This window comes from Peromyscus californicus, unplaced genomic scaffold, assembly GCF_007827085.1.
Source record: "Peromyscus californicus insignis strain IS unplaced genomic scaffold, ASM782708v3 Scaffold_5__1_contigs__length_169319896, whole genome shotgun sequence".
NCBI lineage: Eukaryota > Metazoa > Chordata > Mammalia > Rodentia > Cricetidae > Peromyscus > Peromyscus californicus.
The window spans coordinates 151,553,297-151,577,169 of record NW_026294573.1 but is presented as its reverse complement, the minus strand read 5'-3'; the positions used below and the strand labels follow the sequence as shown (position 1 = coordinate 151,577,169).

Below are 23,873 nucleotides of genomic sequence, written 5' to 3'. Positions count from 1 at the left end.
AACACATGTTGTTGTTTTTGTCTCCATTCCATTAAGTTCCGCCCTGGTCTGTGTTACTTCTTGTCATCCAGCGCTTTTGAGTTTGGATTGTTCTTGTTTTATATGTTTATTTACTTATTTTAGTTTTTTGAGACAGGGTTTCTCTGTATAGTCCTGGCACTCACTCTGTACCTGAGCCTGGCCTCAAACTTGGAGATCCACCTGCCTGCCTCCAGAGTGCTAGGATTAAAGGCACACACTACCACCGCCCAGCTAAGTTGTTCATTTTATTTAGTACCTTGAGGTACTTCATTGGGTTATTATTTGAGATCTTTCTGATTTTTAAAGCACTCATAACTACAAATGTTCCTCTTACCTTGAAGTTGTGCTTTCATTTTCATTTGATTCTAGGAACTTTTCCTCTCTGACTTTTTGAATGACTCAGTGGTAATTCAAAAGTTCGCTCTTTAGTCTCCAGGTATTTGTATAGTTTCTGTAGATTTTCTTTCCATGTTTTGATTTATACTTTTATTGTTCTAGGAGCTGAAAAGATACAAGAGGTGGTTTTGATTCTTTTTTATTTGCTTAGGCTTGATTTGTAGCTTAGAATGTGGTCCGTTTTAGAGACGATCCTTGGGGCTGCTGAGAAGAACATGTATTCTGTTTCAATTGGATGGAATATTCAATAAATATCTGCTCAGTCCATTGACCTATGATGTACGTTAACTGTCCAATTTCTTTATTGATTTTAGCTTGGTTGATCTAGCTACTGACTGATTGAAATCACCCAGTATTATTGTTTCAAAATCAAACCTTTTGTGTCCATTCTTCTGTTTTATGAAATTGGGAGTGCCAGAGTTCGCTGTGTAAACATTTACAACTGTTACTTCTTCTTGATGAATCCATCCTTTCCTTCTCTCTTCTGACTCACTGTGGGTGGAAATTGGCTCTATCATCAGAAGAACTACTCAGTTTTTGATAGATTGTTTTATCTTTACCAACAAGGTATGATTCTTAGAGACAACAAAAAGTAGGATCTTAATCCAGTCAACTCTGCCTCTGTATTAGTAAGTTGAGGCCATTGTCATTTAAAGTTACACTTCAGAGGTACTTACTAATTCCTGTGGTTCTCTTGGTTGTTTTTCTGGTGGCTTGGATTATTTTTTGTTCTTTATTTTCTCCCCTATTAGTATCAGGAATTTAAAACAGACTAATTTCAATGTACTTATCCTTTGTCTTGTGAATTATGTTTTTATGTTCAAGCTCTGTAAGGAGAAAATAGTTTCCATTGGTTTGGGTGGGATTTTCTCTGTAATCCTCACGTTCCCCAAAGGTAGTGTGCTGGTACCTAATCAAGTTCAGGTATCCTTTTTGAGTATGTAATTTGCTTGGAGATTCTGCAGAATTTCTATTTTCTACTCATTTATTTCAAATGTAAAATCTATTTAGCTTAACTAGGTGATTGTAACTGAAATGTAATTGTTGTCAAAATATTTGCACTGTAAAAAGACTGTATTGAAACCAGAAAAAAGTCAGTAAAATGGTCCTGAAAATTAAGCAAAAGAAGACAGTCTTCTTTTATTGCTCTTACTTTTGTGTGAAAAATAGGGACATCAGATTAGAGGTTAAATTTTATCTGGATGTTCAGAGTAACTTAAGTTATCACAAATATTTATCTTGATATGTAGCACTAAGCTATTATTGTGGTAACTTCATATTTTTAATTAAAATTAATTTTTTTAAGACAAAGCTAATTTCGTTTCAGACATACATGAGCATTCACTATCCTGACTATGTATGGTAATCCCTTGTAAAATATCTCATTACATTATCATCTTCAAAAATGGTTTCATTTTTAAATACTGCTTTGCTCTAGTTTACTGTACAAAGTTTGCTTATGATATATAACTTTTTAACTTAAACAGCTATGCAATTATCATGTGGGAAGTGTTATCAAGAAAACAGCCTTTTGAAGGTACGTATGCTCTTGATTTCCTTATTGCAGAAGACATCGTGTTGTTGGTACACATTCAGAACTCTCTAAGCTCATCATTTTAAATGTACCTGCCATTCATTCTGTACACAAACCACACTGTAAAAACAGCGGTTTACCGGGTCTGCATCTACTGCACCTACAAAGCGCACTAGATTACGATCAGTTAGGAAGAGCATAGTTGACTTACAGATCAGAAGAATCTAAATTCCAGTCCCTTGTTGTCAAACCACAAAATCTCAAGTCCTCATTTTTAGTCTTTACAAAACGAGATTACCTTTTTTTGAAACAGGGTCTCACTATGTAGCTCTGCTGTGTAGAATGTGGACCAGGATGGCCTTCAACTCACAGATCTGCCTGCTTCTGCCTTCCAGGTGCCAAGATTAAAAGCATGTGCCATCATATCTGGCTTTATTACTACTTTCAAGACCCACGCTAGCTATAAAACTCTGTGTGAAAATTTAATTATTATTCCTTTTATAAACACCAACAAACATTGAAAAATAATCTTTGTCTTTCTCAGATAATATTGGGGCTTTTTTTTTTTTTTTGAAGTTTGTAGTGTTCAACTTGTTATGTAGTGAATATCCTCAACATTTCAGTGGTTTTGCAGGTAACACTTATCTCTCATTTGTATTAACTATTACTTACTGTCCCTTGTTGGCTGTACTCGGCTCAGCTGAGCTCTGCCTGGCTTGGCTCTTCTCACATCCTGTGAGAGCTGCACGGGTCTGGCACTGGCTGGAAGATATGTCCTCTTACAGAAAAGGGTGTTATGAATTGGTCTAACATACTAAGATTGCTTCATTTTTATTTGATTAGTGTTAGTAATATCTTTCCAGTTAATGAAATGTATTTGTTTTGACAGAGGTCACCAATCCTTTGCAGATCATGTATAGTGTATCACAGGGACATCGGCCTGATACCAGTGAGGAAAATTTGCCATTTAATATACCTCATCGGGGTCTCATGATCTCTCTAATACAAAGTGGATGGGCACAAAATCCAGATGAAAGACCATCTTTCTTGAGTGAGTAAACAGTTTTAATCTGGACCTTTGAATTAGAGAAATTGTTAGTATACTATAAATAAAATATTCCTTGAACAATTATGTCTATCTTGAAGCTGTTATATAAATTATTTTGCTCTTGTTATTTGTTGCATTTGCTTCTAGAAAAGACTTGAGAACTCCTAACAGAAAAGTGAAGTTGTTTGGTAGGAGTAACATCTGTTCACTTAGGGAACACCTGCCTTGTGCTCTCTCGATGGACAAGCACAGGGAGCAGAGAGTAAGTGTGACATCTCAGTTTAACATTCTTCTGGAGAAAGCATTGAGAAAATTGAAAGGATCAAGCAGATGCCATAACAGGCTGCTCAGTCTTCTCTCAGAGATCAGGCCTCAATTTCAGTTTCCTGAGACTTGAGCAAGCAGTCTCTGGGAGGGCCGTGAACAAAAGACATAGTCCTTGGAGTAGCTCCCTTTCTGCACCTACTCTGACTGCTCAAAGTTCAGCCAGATGTTTACTGTCTGGGACCCCTCACCAACTTAGAGTTATGTGCATGAGTCAAGGACAGAGCCTAGACCACTGAGCCAGTCCCCACAGTCAGTACGTGCTAGGCCAGCTAGCCCCCATGGCAGCTCAAGGACAGAGCCTGGGACTTGTCCTGGACAGCCCCCAAAATGGTAATTGTAACCCCCAACCAGTAAATTCAAAGGTTACATACTCTAACCCAATTAAAAAAGAACAGAGATAAAAATAAACCAATCCCAGTTGCACCTATGCCAACCCCCCCACCAACCGCCCTGAAGGGCTTGTGGTTTTTGCCTCGGGCTTGCGGTTTTTGCCTTTAAAAAGCTAGCCTCACAAAGAAAGAGCAACTCCTCCCTGCCTCACTGTATTGAGTGTAGGAACGAGTTCCCTGTCTAGACTTGTATCTACAGAATAAACCTCGCTGTTGCATTCTGGACATCCAAGGTCTTCGGTGGTCTCTTTGGGGTTGTGATCTGGGCATAACAAAAATGAGTAAACAGATGAGACACAGATTGTGAGGTCATCCTGTAAGAACACAAGTGTGGAGATACACAGAGAGTGGGGTGAGAGGCTTTCGGGAGCCGGCATTTGAGCTGTTGTTTGCCGCTTGAAGCAGAGCCCGTCATTCACAGACTCGGGAGAGACGAGTTCCAGCAGAGAACACATCCAGAGGAAAGATCCTGAGACCAGGAGAAGAAAATGTTTTGTGTTTTCAAGCATTGGCGAGACAGCCCATGTAGCGAGAGCATAGTGAACCAAGATGATGGTAAAGATGCCTTAGAGAGCAGGGGAGCAGCTGCTCGGCACTCTCAGACCTGTATTCCAAGCGCAGTGAAAATCCATTCTCACCATCTCTTCTGGAAGCAATGTGATCTAATTTAAGTTTAGGTCAAAATCACTCGTGACTGCTCTATGGGGAAGTGACTAAGGGAGGCCAGAGAAGAACAAAAAAGCAGTTAGGAAACTCCCTCAGTAATTTTTAATTCAGGTGATAAAAATTCTGGTCAGAGAAAAATTACCCAGAATTAAGATACATTTCAGAGAAGTACGTAGGGCCCCATCCCTCACCCCACATTTCCCCAGAGTACTCTTGAGTAGGAGCAGCAGGAAATATTAGTTAGAAAGATAGAGGGGCGAGAAACAGAAAGTACAGGATAGCCACAAGAGGGCCTGGATCCTAATCCATTGGCCCTCCATTGTCTCTGCCCTAGGGTATTTAAAGGAATGCCAAGGGGTGGAGCAAAAGACCCCACCCACCCCACTTCCCCACCCCCACCCCCCAGCACAGCCAAGTACAGACCATCTCAGACACCTGCCCTCAGGCCCGTGGTTTAATCATTCTCTCTATGCAGACCTGGTGAGTAAAGCCACTAGGAAACGTAAAAATGGGCTCCAACAGAAGAACAGATCAGGTCTCTAAGTATAAACAGGAGAAAATCTTAAGACCTCAGTTAGGCAGAGTTCTTAGATTGAATCCAAAGGATCTAAAAATTTTTCAATAAATAAATAAACTTGGAGATAGAACTTAAAAAAATTAGAACTTTGTACTCTAGAGTAAAGTACTAGGCCATGGAGCTGGTGCAGAGGAAAATCTGCTTCCATACTAGCCTGAGGACCAGTTTGTATTCCCAACACCCAAGTTATGTATGCCCTGTGCCCTGCAGGTGTGTAGCCTCCCTGTAATCCCAGCACTTGAGAGGTGGAGACAGGGTCCCCAGAACAAGCTGACTAACTAGACTAGCCAAAATGGAGAGCTCTGGGTTCAAGTGAGAGGCCCAGCCTCAGTATATAAGGTGGAGAACAATCAGGGAAGATAGCTAGTGTAAACTTATGGCCTTTGTAGTCACACATACACGCAAACATGCATACAATATGTTCACATCACACACACACTTGGAAAAATAAGTCAACACTAAAACACGAAATGACAAGATGCAGGTGGTGGAAACATGATTTTATGTCATATATCTATTGAAAGGACTTGTGTTTGGAAATAAAAAGAATTCTGACTAATTCAATAAAAAGACAAATAATAAAATTTTGAAAAGTTGTAGGAGATTAGAATTTCATCAAAGAAACTATACAATTGGCTAAAAAGTATATAAAAGGGCTTTTCACATCACTAGGAAATACAAACAATGAGATACCAATCTAAGCCCATTAAAACAGCTACAGTAAAAAAGACAAATGATAACATATTGGCCTTGATCTAAAGTAATGAAACCCTCAAATATTGCTGATTGTGTATGCCCAGTCATATAGGCATGATTCATGTAACCAACAACTAGAAGGAATTATAATTACTGTTACTACTATAATAACATGTAAATGTTCTTATCCAAGAAAGAATCTAGGATTCATGATATAAAATCAAGTGTCAATAACTCAAGTAATTTAAACTAGATCACCCTAGATAGAGAATTTAGCCTGACAGCAAAGAATAAAATATCCTTATTAAACCTCTGGGGTATTCTTAGAAATTGCATAAAGGAACAAGAAAATGGACCGCAGAGGAAAGAAATGGACAGTGTAGTCTCTTGTGTCAAGGAAGGAGCCAGAAGGAATGCTTCAAGGAGGGAGTGGTCAGTCATGTCTGTCTGACTGTAAGTCATGTAAGCAAGACTTCAGCTGACTTGTGGTCTTGAGGCTAAAGTAGGAGAATCTGTTGAACTCAGGAGATTGAGGCCAACTTGGGTAATAAATATTCAAGCCCTTGATCTAAAAAAAAAGAATGAAAGATTTTTCTCACACTGGCATCATTGGTAACCCATTCAAATGTAGTTTCTTCTTTTGAAAGATTTTTTGTGTTGTTGTGTGTGTGTGTGTGTGTGTGTGTGTGTGTGTGTGTGTGTGTGTGTGTGTTTCAGGGGGTGGGGGTATGTACATATGAGTATAGGTGCCTACTGAGGCCAAAAGCATTGAATCTCTGGAACTGGAGTTGCAGGCAGTTGTAAGCTGTCAGATGTGGGTTCTTGGAACCAAACTTGGATGCAAGAACAGTATGTGCTCTTAACCACTGAGCATCTCTTCAACCCCCACATGCAGTTTCCATAGAGATGTGAGAACAGAAGAATGGTGCTGATGTATATGAAGTTAATTAGGTGCAGACAAGGAGGACAGTTAACACTTTTACATGTATTCTCTCTGTTACTGGGTTTTCAGTTCTTGTTCTCTCCCCCCCACACACACTTTTCTTTCTCTTTCTCTTTCTCTCCCTCTCTCCTTCCCTCCCTCCCTCTCTCCCTCTCCGTGTGTGTGTGTGTGTGTGTGTGTGTGTGTGTGTGTGTGTGTGTGTGTGTTTGTGTGTCTGTGTGTATATGTATGAGTACAAGCATACCCCATCAGTGATCATGGGCAGCGTTCCAGACTTGGTTCTTTCCCTCCACCATGGTGCTGGGAATCAAGCTAAAGCAGTCGGGGCTTGCACAGGAAGCGCTTCCACCCCCTGGGCTATCCTGATGGCCCAGCCTGTAAGAATTCTTCACGCATACCAAATACAAGTCAATTTAGCACATACACAACTTGAAATATACTCTCATACTCCTGTTCTGTGACTTTGCTTTTCTTTTTTTCTTAAGAGTAACTTTTCTCTAGAGTACAGTTTTCAAAATTGTTTTTAGAATTTGTATTTAGAATAGTCCAGTTGTCAGGTTTTTATGAATCTTATTTTTGATGTCATATCTAAGAAATTTCCCTAACTCGGGGTTTTGAACATTTTCTCCTATTTATATTTAAGTGAATGATCTATTTTGAGTTAATTTTTATGTATGGTTTATGGTAAGGGTATAAATGACCTGTTTTTCTGTGGCTATCTAAATGTCAGTAGAGTTTATTTTAAAAGACTGTCCTTGCCTTGAGGAATGTAAGGCCCTCTTTTGAAAAATCGGCTTAAAACTCTGCTCTGTTGACTATCAGATCTGTTTATGCCAGCAATAAGAATTCTTAAGACAATTGGATGTCATCACTTCAGTGAAAGATTGGCATGAAGCCTTATAAGATAAATGTTAACATTTCAATTTAATTATTAGAAGTAATCTGAACTTAAAATTGTTGGGTTTTTGTTTTTGTTTTGTTTTTCTTATTTAGAATGCTTAATAGAACTTGAACCAGTTCTGAGAACATATGAAGACATAACTTTTCTTGAAGCTGTTATCCAGCTTAAAAAAACCAAGGTAAATCTCCCTTTGACGCTTTGTAACTTAGAATTGTAAACAGCTGTATGTTACTCATGAAGTTTTAATTTAGTTTCCCAGATACAGGCTAGAGTTTGGAGGTGAGAGAATTTACAAGGGCCATGGTTACTCCCTTAGTCACCGAAGGGTATTTCCCTTTCATTCAAATGGACCACCTTCAGATTTAACAGTATCAGAATTCTGGGCGTGTCAGAGGTGACTTAGAATGTGTACTGAAGACCCTGTACAGCAGACCCCCTACGTCACTCACTGCAGGCGCATGTGACGTGTGTTAGACTAATACTTCTGCTAAGTTCTTGCTCTTCTGTAGTGGACTTGACTTTTTCTGAGATCTCTTGTCAAGGAAAACAGTAGCATGTTGTATTTGAACCCCCTATTGTACTTCTCTTGCTTGGTTTTTATTTTCTCACCCAAATACTTCGTGTGGCGGACTAAGCGGTCAGAGACGTTCATGTGAATGACCGAGGGCCGTTGTGTGGTCAGTGTAGCCCGCGTGGTTTAGCACAGCTGAGGATTTACACAGCAGCCGCAGCTCCCTTCGAGCACAGAAAGCAGAGTAGCACCCGCCAGGTTTCAGTGCATTGCACTTTATATCTGATAAGAAAACTGCCAGCTAGCCAAACTCCTGGGCGACGAGCAAGCACCATCTCCAGCTCCTTACTGACTGGCAGTTTGCTTTCCCCTCCTGGTTTGCTGGACCTACTAACATAACCTGTCATTTAAAGACTGGCATGTAAAAGAAACAACCACTCATAATCAAACAAGATTTACCATAGCAATATCAGTATCCAAGCTGTAGGAGGATCTAAAAATGAAGTCTTCGAATTCTTTTCATAACTTCTCCAACTTCCCCATTTTGGGGTAGGGTACAGCCTTTTCCAGAGATACTAATGTCAATACAAACTTCTGAGACTGTTTCCTTTTGTCTTATCTGTTCTTTTCCTATTCTCTCCTTACAAGTTTCTCTTTTTCTCATCTCTTTCTAAGCAAAACTAGATGAGTAGGGACCTGGTGGTACCATCCTGTAATCCCATCTACTTGAGTAGGCTAAGAGGAGGATTGCAGATTCAAGGTGTGTCTGAGCTATGGTGTGAGCTCAAAGCCAGCATGGGTAAGTTAGCTAGACCTGTCTCAAAATAAAAGCTAGAAGGAGGGAGGGGACCTGGGGTATAGTCGAGTGGTAGATCATGAGACAAAAGAAAGAAGAAGAAACAGGAAAGGAGTGGAATACAAAGGCCTATTGCCTTGGACATGAAGAGAAAGAGAACCCTGCCACGTTCCTTTTTTGTCTCCAGTTTAAACACTAGGATCCTATATATGCGACTTAATGTTAAAAGTTTATCTTCCTAAGTAAAGTGTTTTCACATAGTTTAGTAACCCCACGATGGAGTCATCATTGTTTTTATGTCACAGTATTATTTTCACATGAAGTTGTGGTTGGGGGTTTTCGAAATTCTAGTGTCCTTAGGTGAGATTATTGTCGTATAGAAAAGTTAGTAACTTACATAACACCCCACATAAACAGTGAAAGTAACAGTAGAATAGAAATTTCAAAGCCATGCCTGGGGATGTGCCTCTAGTCCCAGCCACTCTAGAGGTGGAGGCAGTAGAGTGGAAACATGAGCAACATACGAGATCCTGTCTTATACAAACACACACATACACATTTTATATTTCTCTCTTAGAATGGCTTGTTTTATTTGCATGTCCTCTATTTTTAAATTCTTTTAACCAATCTTGTTATTTGGATGTTTCCAAGTAAATATTTCCTATATCTTGAAAAATAAAAACTGAACCAAAAAAGTTTTCTTTAATGCTTTCTTGTATTTCTTCTTTGGAAATGATTTACTAGTCCATAAACAAGTTGAGTTATCATACCTCATTAGTTATTAAAATATAAGGTATCACTAATAAAATGATAATTTTAAATGTTTTAGTAAAAGTCAGGAAAACTTTATATAACAGACATAGCCACAAGCTAATTTGAAGATTCATATACAATTCTATGTGCATGTGCTGTAGTGGTGCATGTCTTTAATCCTAGCCCTCAGGTGGCAACGGCAGGTGAATCTCTGTAAGTTCAGTAGCAAGATCCAAGTCCTCGAGGTTGCATGGTCTCAAACACACACACACACACACACTTACTGAACTAGATTTACGAGTAATAAACTAGATCCATTATGTACACAGGTGGATGGATGTGAGTCTTTTCCTGAATGGAGCAGGAAGTTGTAAATTGGACAGTGGAGATTCAGGTGCAGAACCCACTAGTTTCTAAAGTTCTGAAGAACAATTAAAGTATTTTGTTATAGAGAGGAAAAGTAGACTTGGCCATCTGTGGTAGTTTGCACCTGTAATCACAGTACTCTAGAAGCTGAGGCCAGTGGATTCCTGTGAGTTTGAAACCAGCGTGGTCTACATAGTAAATTTCGGGCCAGTCTGACCCTGACTGCAGAGTGGATATTCTCTGTCAAATGGGTGGAGGCAGGGGCTAGACTTCCAAATCTGTCTTTAAATGACTTGGTAGTAATGACAATTTGTCTAAGCCGTCACTTTAGTATAAAGTTATAGTACTTAAAAAAATCACCTGTTTAGCAGCTGTCTTTTATTGAATACCTCCAAGTAATTGTTAGGGCCCTTTTCATTGCTTCTAATTCTTCTTACAGTAACCCTACAAAACGGGTATCCTTGTCTCTAATATATAACTAGGAAAACTTGATGTGAAGTTTTATCCCCCCACCCATGCACATGCAAGCAACCCTAATTAAACTCAATAGGCTGTCTGTTTGTTCAGGAAGTTTTTAAGCCATGAAGGTAGGACAGGGGACGAGATGAGAAGTAGAGTTCCAAAGGGAGCAGGAGGGGCTTAAGAGAGGGGATGGAGTGATGACCGTGACCCAAATGCATTATATACACACAGGGGTCAGAGAGTTACATATCCTGGGGCTCTAAAACTGATCATGACCACCCCCCTCTTGCCATAGTAACACAGCACCACCTTTACATCATCCCAACCGTGGGTTCTTACCAGTACAGTAAAAATAGTAATAGGACTTAGAACATAGTACTTGAAGTATATTTTTGCTTAGTAACCATTATGGATAGACAGAACACACAGCAAAATTAAGTATGTTCTTTTAACCAAATACTGTAAATATACTTTTAATATTATCTCAATCTTTAAACAATCCTGTTTGTAGATATTGCTTTAAAGAGGAAGCTGCAAGACTCTTGTGAGAGAATACTTACCAAGATCAACCAATTAATATGAGGCAGGATGAGAAGTCCGTTCTCTAAGCGTTTCTTGTTGTATACTGTCTCTACCTAATTAAGTTATGTATTCTCAAATGATTTAGATTTTGTCTCCACTGATTTTTGTGTAAACAGAAAACAAGTAGATTGTAATTTACTTCTGTAATTTCTAAGTCGCATCCAATTAAAGCATATATGTGTGTGTGTTCATTCCAGATACAGAGTGCTTCGAGTACTGTTCACTTATGTGATAAGAAAACAGATTTATCACTGAACATACCTGCAAACCATCCTCCACAAGAGGTACAAATATATATGTTATTTAATGCGAGAAGTGTATTAAAAAATCATTTAGTCTAACCTCCTTTCTTATAGATGGGAAGCTAAAGTCCAGGGAGCATTTGTAATTGGTTAGGTAGTCATGACAATCTCTAACCTGAAATCCCACGCAGCTCTGTCCTCTCATGATGCTCTAGGATAGTGTGCAGGTAAACCATCGGTGATAATTTCACCACCGTTTCACTACCCTTCCACCTCATAGTAATAAGAGTAATAAGTAATGTCTGTTGCTCCCCAAGAGGTATTTCTTTAGTTGATCATTTTATGAATCATTTTAAGATCATATGTCCACTTTACAGATTCATAAAAGTAATAGTGCATTCAAAAAAGCATGAAAGCACAACACATAGGGGGTTTACATCTGTTTACATAGTGTGTGCACATGTGTGTATGTGTGTCAAAGGACTTGCAGAAACCATTCTCCTTTGCTCTGTGGTTCCCAAGGATCAGATTGAGGCCATCCACTTGGCAGAAGCCCTTTTACCCTCTGAAACACCTCACTGGCCCCAATACATAGTTTCAAAATCACTTTTATATTAACTATCTAATCTGATCCTTGAGTGTATGCTAATTTTTGATGAAACCTGAAAGCCAGAGTGTTTCAATGCATTGTTGAAGGGCAATTAGCAGTTCCATGACAGAGCTGGGAGTGAAGATATCCATGGATTTTCCATCCCTTAGGGTTGAAAGAACTTGAGAACAAACATTTGCTCTAAATCAGTAGATAACTATGAGTTTCTGATTCACCATTATAGCCACTGAACAGATCTGCTGAATCATGTAGGGTGTATAGCTATTTCCAGTCCTGAACTGTTGCCTCATCCCTTCCACTTGAGTTGAAAATGAAATTAAATTTAGAGGTTGGGGATATAGCTCAGTGGTAGAGCACTCACTTAGCATGGGTGAGGCCCTGGGTTTAATCCCTGATAGAGATGGAGGTGAAAAAGAAGTCACATGGATTTGTGATGGTTTTCTATGTTATTTCTTTGGTTCTGTAAACGATAATTTATAGTAGTTCTGCGTCTTTGTTTTTAATAAGCCAAAGGCAAATACAGTTTAGAAGCCATAGCTATATAACTTTAAAGATGATGCCTTTCACAAACTTGTGTGTGTACAGCTCTCCTCAACCTGTCGGTCCTCTGTTTCCTTCAGGAATCGTGTGGATCCTCTCTGCTCTCCAGAAACACTGGTTCTCCTGGCACCTCCAGGTCTCTGTCAGCTCCTCAAGACAAAGATTTTGTATCTGGTATGCCAGTTTCCCAATCAGTTTGGTTACACAACTTTTCCACTTTCTTTCAAGGTCAAAGCATTAGCCAACAGTGGTGTGCATGGAACACATTTTTCATTTGCATTCACCCTCCATCTTCTTTTTTAAGTAACAAGCCTGTACATGTGAAGGTAATAGTGGAGTGATGAACAAATACATTTATATTAAAAGCACTCTGTGATCACGATGGAAAGGGTTTTTTTTCTTAATCTCACAAGAAAAAGGAGAAATGTTTCTTGGTTACCATAGTAACTATATTTTAAGAAGGATACATACTTATATAACTACAGGGCACAAGACACATTCTTTACAAAGCACTTTTAATAGCTGTGTGAGGGAGCTAGTCCTTGTTTTACAGATTCTGAACTCTGTGGATCACACAGCAAGTAGCTAGCAGATCCAAGACTTGATTAAAGCCAGGCTTTCTGATGAATACTTTCATGTCACTCTGCCGTGCAATGTCAACATGCAGACTATTTCCACCTAGAGACTGACCTCTAGTTATGACAGGAGAATATGAGTCCAGAAGCAAGAAACAAAAAACAGTGGATAATTTAGTTTGTCTGATCAATAGAGTGAATAAGAAGAGATTAAAAAAAAAAAAAAATGAGGATCACAATCATCCCAAGAATGCCCAGGGGCTGGAGAGATGGCTCAGTGGCAAAGAGTACTTATTACTCTTCCAGAGGACTTAGGTTCGATTCCCCGCACCCACACAATATCTCAGAATGGTCACAACTCCAGTTCTAGAGGATCTGCTACCCTATTCTGGCCTCCATAAGCACCAAGCATGCACAGTGCATAGAAATATATTCATTTATGTCTATTCACTTATACCTTTTTTTTTTTTTTTTTAAGAAAAAGAATTCCGGGGTTGGGGGATTTAGCTCAGTGGTAGAGCGCTTGCCTAGCAAGCACAAGGCCCTGGGTTCAGTCCTCAGCTCTGAAAAAAAAAAAAAGACAAAAAAGAAAGAAAAAGAATTCCTGCATTCAGCTAAGTGGTGATTCTTAAAGAAGGGTATAAAATAAGAATTTTTGCTTTAGGAAGGCTCATCCTGTCTGGCATATATACAGCATTTTGAAATTTATTTTCATGTATTGTTTGCATGTGTGTGAGGTGGCAGAGCAGCAGAGAGCGCGGCGCATGCCACAGTGCACATTGTCGAGGTCAGATGACAGCTTTGGGGAGACAGTTCTCCTTCCACCGTGGATTCTGGACATGAAATCCAGGTGAAACCAGTGCTTTGACCCACTGAGCCGTCATGCTGGCCCTGGGGAAGCTACTTTGCCACGAAAAGGAGACTTGGAGTATGAAGGAGAATTAAGAGTGACAGTGGGGAGGGCGGTGTGAGAGATTAGATGACTCCCGGGTGCCTTGACTTCTCACTTGAGGAGCTGAGAGAGAACAGGTAAAGCTGAGTAAGTTACGCTGGGAAAGTACCGAGACTGCTAGAACCAACACCTGAAGTGGGTTAGAGCTAGGATGGATGACATCACGATTTCAGTCTTTGTGTTGTTTTTTGTTTCTACTGGGGTGATGTGCAGGATGTTGAAGAGACAGTGTGTTTAATAATGTCAGAAAAATAATTACATGAACTAAAGGGGGAGATAAACAGTTGAAGCACTGCAATTGTTTTCTAGAGGAGAAAGTAGAAAACACGTCAAATACAGATGTTTTACACTTAAAACACCTGTGTATCTGACAGACATACGTAAGACACATTTAAACTGGAAAAGGAAGAATTCACAAGGAAGTACCGGACTAGGAGAAGAAGGGAAATTTTATTACTTTTAGTAAGTATAGAGCAATTAAGCACTAACAGTAATAATAACTATTCAGTATGAATGCTTATTACTCTAAAAAGTGTTTGCAGAGCTGGCACGATGATTCTGTGGGTAAAGTGCATTCAGCCAAGCCTGCAACCTGAATTTGATCATCAGGACTCACATGGTAGGAAGAGAGTTGGCTCCTTCAGGTTGTCCTCTTACCTTCACAGACAGACAGACAGACACACACACACACACACACACACACACACAAATAAATGTAATGAAAAATAGTTAACATATTTTCAGAATTGGATTTCTGAAGTAGCTTCAATGACAGTGAAAAACCTGAGCCATTGCAGCCTACCTTCTGTGTGACCCACCGTGGATACTTTACTGATAGGAATATCTAATGACCACTCTGCCCCTAACGACATGTTCTGTAGGAAGAGTACCAGACTGCTCTTCACTGAAGCTGCATCACTGTCCTGGAAACCATAGCTGGGATGGCACCGTTTCTGCATCACAAAGGGCAGCCATCTGTGATCACAGACCCACGCTGTGCTCTCTGGCTATAATAAATCCACTCCTGGTTGAGAAGAGTTCAGGTAAGTCTATGCTGTGAGATACACTGCAAAGGCTGGTGTTTACCTTACAAGTACACACTGCGTAGAGTCACCATATAGTAAGCTTTCTTAGTTTTCATTCACTACTCCAGTAAACATTTACTAGGAAAGCGTTTCCAACCTAGTGCTGATATGTCTTAATAGGGCCTGGTGTACTCCAGAAGTCTCTACTTAGGAAGGAGTATTAAGAGGAAGCATTATTTATTAGGTTAGTAAAGGTGAAGCTATTTTTTTTTTCATCAGATATGCAGGTATCCTTTGTATTTGAAACAAAACAAAAATAAAAGTCATTTTACCCTACAACATAGAATATAAAAAATACGGTATCCTTTCAGGAAGGTGAATGGGAGATAAAATGCAAGTCTCTGAATAGTTCCTGAAAATGTAAGCATTTTCAAAAAACGCTGTTTGTACTGGCACAGTCATACAGAAATGTCTGTTGTGCTTACTCAGTTTTACACAGAATTATACTCATTGCAGAATTATACTGGTTGCTCGTGTCTGTCCTCAACTTTGTAAATTGGTTGTGCTTTGCCCTTCTACAGAGCGCCTGCAACCCGGTATAGCCCAGCAGTGGATCCAGAGCAAGAGGGAGGACATTGTGAGCCAAATGACCGAAGCCTGCCTTAACCAGTCGCTGGACGCCCTTCTGTCCCGGGACCTGATCATGAAGGAGGACTATGAACTCATTAGCACCAAACCTACAAGGACCTCAAAAGTCAGACAGCTACTAGACACCACTGACATCCAAGGAGAAGAATTTGCCAAAGTTATAGTACAGAAGTTGAAAGATAACAAGCAAATGGGACTTCAGCCTTACCCAGAAGTTCCTGTGGTTTCCAGAACACCATCTTCAAATTTCCTTCAAAATAAAAGCCTATAAGTGAGTCTTTTTTGAGAGGAAAGTCAGTTTACAAATGGTTATTTATATGTCTGTTACCTGGATAATATTTGTATAAAAACATAAGAGTATTAGACGCTTCACTGAAGGTTTTTTGGGAGAGATAGTATGTCTTCTTCCATGACATTGCAGTATTTTTTTAAATTAATATAAGTAAAAGTTTTGCATTATGCTGTGTAGTTTAGTTTTTTATGTCAGTTTCATTACTTGAACTTCTTTATGTAATAATTACATTTTTCTTGAACATAACAGTGCCTTAAGGTGGCCTTTGTCTCTGTTGGAAGACATTTCCAAACTCACTTTATCTGCAATCTTCATTTTCTCTACAAATGCAGTTTGACTTTATGTAGCAGTGATATAATATTCCCACTTTGCAACTCCAAGTTCAGATCTCCAAAGGAGGTTGTTTCGAGCTATACAAGGTGTATAAAGAAGAAAAAAACCACCTTTCTTAACACTGGCCATGAATCCACCTGTTTAGCCTTTGCTCCCTCTGTCAGCCTGGTGAGCAACCCATTGCTCATCCTGACCAGCTGCTTCCTGCTCCTGTCTTGAGCATATGCTGGCTGGGTGGAGGCCCTTCCCTAGTGTTGCTGTTTTCTTTGGAACACAACATGGTTTCCGCACTGAAGGGTGCTGCAGGTACAGTCTTCCAGCTCAGATACACATCTAACTCATTCTGTTCAGTTACCACACAATAGCCATGCTGCTCCATTTTTTATTTTCTAGGCTTGTTCACACCAACTTCACCACAAACAATAAAAATATAATACAATGTGAGTCCTTTTTTCTTTTGGCTTACGTCACTAAAGGGGGCCTATAAGATGTGAAAACTTTTTCTTAAAACTGTTTAACAATGTTAGCAAAAAGTGAGAAACAAGATAAACTTGAAAGCAGAGACTTGCAAGATCCACCAGACTCAGAACCTGAAAAAAATATGAATAGAGAATGAATGGATTTAGATGGCATTCAGACAATGAACTATTCAGTATTTGAAATAAGAATTTAAGCACCAGGGTTGGAGAGATGACTCAGCACTTCAGAGCTGCTGCTCTTGCACAGGACAAAGATTCTGTTCCCAGCACCCATATGACAGCTCACAGCCGTTAAGAATTCAGTTCCAAGTATCTAAACCCTCTTCTGGCCTCTACAGGCACCAGGCACATATTCAGTGCACTTACATGCAGGCAAAACACTCATACACCTAAAATAAAAGGAGAAAAAATTTTAAGAATTTAAATTCTGTTTTAAAATGACATTAGCCCGTGGTTTGACGCTTATGGGACTTTCAGAAATATAAATTTATAGGGAAAAGTAAAAAGTAATTAGACTCATGAGTTATCTATTAAATTCTTTAAAAAGTATTAAGATAAAAAAAACTTATGTGTGGTGGCACACACCTGATATCCTAGAACTCTGAAAATGGAAAAGACACAGTTCAGAGTCAACCTCAACTACCTTAGTTCAAAGCCAGCCTAGACTATCTGAAGTCCTGCCTCCAAAAAAATAAACAAACAATAACAAACAGATTTAATTTTGAGTGAAAAGGAGTAGTTCTTTTTATTTTTAAGATTGGTTTTACTCTCTACCACCACCCCCCATCTCTTTCTCCTGTGTGTATATTTAAAATTACATTATAGAATAGAGTTGCCCTTAGCTGGGCAGTGGTAATACATGCCTTTAATTCCAGCATTCAGGAGGCAAAGGCAGGTGGATCTCTGAGTTCAAGGCCAGCCTGGTCTACACATCGAGTTCCAGGACAGCAAAGGCTACACAGAGAAACCCTGTCTCAGAAAAAAAAAAAAGAATACTGATGCCCTCAAATGGACTTTTATACTGATGTGTGTGATATATGTAGACTGATAAAATGGACTTTGCCCTGGTCTTGCCATTTGCTGCAAAGTCTACCATTCATAGTATGTGAGCCCCATCTGTAGTCACATACTTACCACAAACCTGTTTTTCTCTAGTGATTTACTGTAACCAAGACACGTGTCTAGTCACCCATTGTCACGGCCCTACAAAGTGCATGAACACAACATACTGACCATCTGCCATGAGCCCCTCCTTTCATAGAATTACTAGTGCCAGCAGATGATTTTTCACTGTGACCTGAACTTGATGTTTGCATATATCTGGGTTTGAGGGGAGGGCAACTGCTGAGTATGACTAGTCAGCACAGAACAAGGCCTGGCGTAAAGCAGGCACTTTTTAAATAACTAATGAACAGTGAAATGAACGCTGCAGAAGGGCACAGGATGCTCCCCAAGCCCTACTTCCCAAAATGTATGCAAACACAGACAAGGGTAAGTAGAATTCTAAGTAGGACAGAGATTTAGAACTTGGTCTCATTCGAGCCACATAATAAGGTTTTTGTTTTGTTGGTGTTGAACTTTCCCATTAAGTAAAGGAGAATGGCTTAATTTTGTGCCAATTGTGTGTGCATTTAATTTTAATTAACCTTATTAAAGAAAAGTAGAGTTTGAGCACAGAAACTTCACAAACAATATTCAGCAAGAATTTTATAATTTGTAATTATAATTACAAAATAAAATTACAAAAAGTTGCATAATGTGTAACTTTTATTTTTAAGAAGAATTTCTGTACAGGAGGAATGGTACTGTTTTTCTCTATGATATAAAGTTTTATAATATCCAAATAAAATGACAGTGTAAAGTATTAAGTAAGTTACAATAAAGGCAGGGCTTGAACATACCAACATTGCTGAAATAGCAGAGGAAATGTTAAGACTCAGTCGCTCTAGGACAGCACTGATGGGTCTCTCTCACTAGCCAGTGCTAGATGGAGGCAGTGTCTTTGTAGTGCCTTTCATACCCTGCTACCTACAAATACAGTCCAGACACAGCATCGTGTGGATTATTAGAAACAAGTTCATGACCTCTGTGTGTGGCCCTGAGGTCCAGGAATCCGCTTTAACAAACCGTGTAAGCAGTTCTTATCGGGGCTAACATTCAAGGCTCTTGTTTGGAGGAAAAACTATGGAACAAGCTATACAATAATTTCTCCTTAGGCTCACAGATCTCTTTTCATGACATCTTTTTGCCACATTTATCTTGAGAATGTATAGTCTCTGAACTAAGATTTGGATGGAAAATTTTAGCGGATGCACCTACCTTGCATTCCCGTTGGTCATGTTGCATTTTGGAAAGATCACTTAAACACAGTATTCAGGCCAGATTCCCTTCCACAACTCACCCCTTCAGCCCTGAAAGCAGAAGAGCCATGTTGATTCAGGGAGAACAGGAGGGAGGTTTTCGTCTGTGTTTGTTTGATGGAAATAAAGTTTTTTTATTTACATATTTTTGTTCTCTGAGAATTTCACATGTAGAGAATGAAATATGATCCCCTGGTCCCCATTTTCCCTCTCCGGTTCCCACTATACCCCCAACACCTCCCTCTACTAACCTCTTGGCTTGTTTTTGGTTGTTTCCAACTAACCCCATTAGTACAGCACATGGGTGCATGGGTGTGGACGTAGCGGGAAGCAACCCCGGCGTGTCAGGAACCTACCCCTGGCTGCATCCTCCAAGAAAGATTCTCCCTCAGGGTGATTTTTGGTTTTCTTCATTAAACACCAGCAGCATGCTCGTGAAAGACTACATTTTCTAATTTGTGAAGAAAAGTTATGACCAATTGGGAAAGGAAGAGAATTAATCATTTATGTAGGGCCATGCTCACAAACATCTCAATTTTCAGAATATCATATCATCTCTAAAGTTATAGCTTCTACATATCATACAGACCAATTCTCAAATTACCTTCCTTTTCCCCCTTTCTCAAATCATTTCCTTTTCATCTCAAGTACCCATATTCCTTATGAAAGCAAAATTCCTTCACTTGGCCTGTGTATCTCTATTGATCTTTTTCCTGAGGAATTATTTTATATTGACCGCCAACAATCCCTTTCTAAATTGTTTAAAATTTAAGGAGCCTTTTTGGTCTTGTAAGTTTCTTAAAAACTAATGTCATATAATAAATATAATAATAGATTAAAATGGACAGTTATGCATCTGATGCTCCAAGCTCCTCTATAAAAAATGTTAATGCACCTGTATATTATAGTTAAATATTCCATTAATGAAGGGAACTACAACCTCTTCATTAGTTTGTCACTACACAATATCATTTGTACACTGCTACATTGATGTTTAGAACTCTGTTTCTCAAGGTTGGGCCGATATCTCAGTGGGCAATACCTCAGTTGAGACTCTTCCAGGTGATGCTGGGCTGTGTCAAGTTGATACGTAAAGTTAACTCAGTCTCCAGCATAACTGCAGTTTGCTGAACTTAGAAATCAAAATACATGTTTATATAAATATATAAAATAAAAGAACCCTCATGTTTTTCACAATGGGAAAAAATGGTGAAAAGTATTTTGCAACTCTCTTTAAGGAAGATTAAGTAGAAGCTGTTTGCTCAGATCTCCCTTCAATCTGTTCAAAGTTGCCTCCATAGAGCCAGGGGAGGGGGGACGGACCCCATTTTCTACACATGAAGGAATGGCAGTGAGAAGAGCAGAAACAGAATTTACGAAAGTTTGACCTCACAGGCCGCTAGTGGGGCCCAGGAGTATCAGGACCAGACTTTGGGAAATGTTAGCTTAAAGCAACAAAAACTTGGTTAAGGATATTGCTAAGTGACCCTCCAGACTATTCAATGAGCGCTCACACAGTTCTGTTAAGCAGGACCAAAACCAGGTTGGGTGGGAGGAGTTATTTCTGCTCATTGTGTGGCTTTTGAGTAGAAGTAAGTACCCCTTCCACCAAAAATTAGCCTCCCTTCCTGTACTTCTTGTAGATTTTCCCTCTCCACCCAACACAGGTTCTTCCAGTTATCTTGACTCCATACTCCCTCAGAATCCTCACTCTTTCCCAAACTCCTGGCTTTTTTTTCCATTTCATCCCAATTTCTTTTCTTTTGCACGCTGCTCTCTAAAGGTAAAAAGTTAAAAAGCACAGTCTTATGTAATCCACAGAGTTAAATTAGCTCCCACAGCAAATTTGCAGCCACAATTCAGCATGTGATTAGACACCAGGATGGTTTTTCTGTACTCTCACTCCACAACTCTAGAACTAGGTTCCTAATGTGTTGGGAGACATCTTCATTTTAAACCATTACAGTTTATTCCATTGTGTAGATGCACCAATACTTACCATATTTCCTGTTAATGGGTACTTAATTTTTATAACTTTCTGCTATCAGAAAAAATACTGTCCTGCCTGTTCATCTGTAACTTTTCAGAGAAGGTCCTAGTGCTGGTAAATGCTGCCAGGGTCACATTTTCACACTAGGCCAAGGTTAAGCTGGTTCCCCCAACCCCTGCTGAGCTCCCTCCAGCTGTTCAGGACATGAAAAAAAAAAATTCGAAGTGCTAAAACTGGTAGCTTCAAACCCTCACAGTTAAAGAAGCAATGCTGAATGGTTTGGTGGCCACTGAGGTGTGGATGTGGTTTTATATTGGAGATATCATAGGCAAATGTGGCATCATTGGCTACGATGTTTAAAGACCAATCTTTAACATCTGGTTTTACTTGAGTTATTTGAATGTTCTTAGACCACATGTAATGAGAGCACTATCTGAATATAATATAAGCTGTCAAAAAACAAACAAATGAAAAAACAAGACAGTGGTACCCAAGATGGAGCCCAGTCCTAAACAGGTCATTTATACCATCCCTCTAAGGCTCAGGAAATATGTAAGAGCTAGACTGTAGGTAAAGGGCTACAAAACTTCATTCCCTAGACTGGGTGTAACCACTGTAATTAGTAACACATGAACTGTAGTTACCTGAGCTGGGTCCCACAACCAGCTCTATCAACAATTGGTCAAGGAATGGGGAGAGTTCGTGGGGCTCTACCCTTCCTCTCACAACTACTGGCTAGCAACAGTGAGAGTCACTGTCTTCAGTTGTATACACATGCTAAGCCTACTAAGTTCTGATGGACAGCTCCAAACCCACAGTCACACAGATCGTTCTGGTTAATCTTGGTGGAATATAAAATAAAATGGAAAGGATAAATATGAGAAAGAGATCTGTGGAGATGAGGGAAGGTTAACAGAGGTGATAGGGAGGTGGGAGATCTATGCAAGGGAGGTCAGTATGCATATATGAAATTGATAAAAATTACCTTAAAAAAGTAATACCAATAAACACGAATAAACACTGGAAAACTTAAAATATTAGGAAACATGTCTAGAAATTAAACTTCTTGAGTCCAAGAGTAAGATGTCAGTAAATTTTAGCAGATTTTTCTTGCACAAGTCCATGTCAACTTACTGTCCTACTGGTGCCTAGGTGAATTGTGGCTGGGCACCGGCACCATGGGGAAGCTTTCTATGGCAGTTCTTACCTTTGCATCTCCCTGGTCCCTCCCTTTTTCAGCCCTCAACCATTTAATCTGCCTTCTGTCTGAGCCACTCCCCTGAAACCTCTCGCCCCAGATGACTAACACACCCTCTTTGTTCCTAAATCTAGGAAGCTTTCCAGACCTGCTCCGATGTGATGTGACTGAACACTCCCTCTTAGCTAGTGGTTTGTGGGGGATGGAGAGCACCACAAGCCCCTGTACTTTCCTCCTACAGTGTGGTCCTCTCCTGGTCCAGGACTTTAGGTATTCTTCTCCTCTGAGTTCAGTATGAGCCTTCCTGTTTTGGTTATCTCTATCACTTCCCTGATCAACCTCATCCCCTTCAAAGGTCTTAATCACCACCCAGACACCTGTGGCTTCCAAAGTCAGCCCTTTGTCTTGTACTCCAGACTCACTTCCCTCTAGACCTGCCCATGTGACTGCTCCACAGGAAACTCCACATTCCAAAACTGATCTTGACATTCCTCACTACCACATACACCCCAAACAACTTGCTTCTCATGTTTCTTTTCCCCACCTGCTGCCAAGTTTGACTCTTCTGACCCTCTGCTTTCTCTTCCCTCTGCTTTCAAAACCCCCATCATTCATACCTCAAAAATCCCAAGTACTGTCCATTCTGTCTCCAAAATATGTCTTTATTCTAACAGCTTTTCCCACCCCTGTTACACCTCCATGTTTCTGATAGACAGCTTCTCTTCTCCAGCTATCTGGAATTTAAAAAGTAAATCCATCCAAGCCATGCACTAGCGTTAACAGTTTTGTGGCTTCTGTGAAGATTTGTCTCTGCCAAGGCACCTTCTGATTGATTTAATAAACAACTGAATGGCCAATAGGTAGGCAGGAGAGGATAGGCGGGACTTCCAGGCAGAGATAGAAACTCTGGGAAGCAATCAGAGAGGCAAGATTCACCAGCAAGACATAGAGGACGTCAGACATACAGTATGGAAGAGAAGAAACAAGCCATGTGGCAGAATGTAGATTAATATAAACAGGTTAAGTTATAAGAGCTAGTTGGGAACAAACCTAAGCTAAGGCCAAGCTTTCGTATTTAATAGTAAGTCTCTGTGCCTTATTTGGGAGCTGGTAGTCCAAACAAAGTCCGACCACATCTGTGAAATCTGAGTGTGCTAATCTTTTGAAGTTCAGGTATTGCATGAATTCTAAAATGGTCTTATAATAAAAAACCTAGAGCCAGATATTGGGGTAAATGCTGAAAGATATGAAAGACAAAGGAACAAGCCACTAGAGAAGCTTCTCACCACTACCAAATCCTCAGGCCAAATGGAAGGCAAGATCCTATCTTCACAAATCCTCAGACTGCAAGCCTCTGAGTCCTCAACCAAAAAACTTCAGCCGAAAAGACCTTAGTTCCTGTTTCCTCACACCTTATATACCTTTCTCTGCCCAGCATATTACTTCCTTCCTAGTGGTGGGATTAAAGGCATGTGACTCCCAAGTACTGGGGTTAAAGGTGTGTGCCACCACTGCCTGGCTCTGTTTCTCTCCTAGACTGAATCAATCTCATGTAGTCCAGGGTGGCTTTGAACTCACAGAGATCCAGATGGATCTCTGCCTCCCAAGTGCTAGGATTAAAGGTGTGTGCCCCACTGCCTGGCCTCTTTGTTTAATCTAGT

At 39.8% G+C, this 23,873-nt stretch overlaps 1 protein-coding gene across 2 annotated transcripts in view; it reads left to right on the top strand.

The window, feature by feature from the left end:
* Ripk2 (receptor interacting serine/threonine kinase 2) overlaps window positions 1–16,629 on the top strand; it is a 35,268-nt gene extending 18,639 nt beyond the window's left edge. For both annotated transcript variants that reach the window (XM_052715835.1, XM_052715836.1), the window contains exons 5-11: window positions 1,905–1,954; window positions 2,841–3,002; window positions 7,591–7,676; window positions 11,166–11,252; window positions 12,441–12,534; window positions 14,769–14,930; window positions 15,494–16,629. In XM_052715835.1, coding sequence (XP_052571795.1) covers window positions 1,905–1,954; window positions 2,841–3,002; window positions 7,591–7,676; window positions 11,166–11,252; window positions 12,441–12,534; window positions 14,769–14,930; window positions 15,494–15,831 — 979 coding nt within the window. In that variant the 3' untranslated portion in view covers window positions 15,832–16,629. The remainder of the gene's footprint in view (window positions 1–1,904; window positions 1,955–2,840; window positions 3,003–7,590; window positions 7,677–11,165; window positions 11,253–12,440; window positions 12,535–14,768; window positions 14,931–15,493) is intronic.
* The last annotated feature ends 7,244 nt before the right edge of the window (window positions 16,630–23,873 follow it).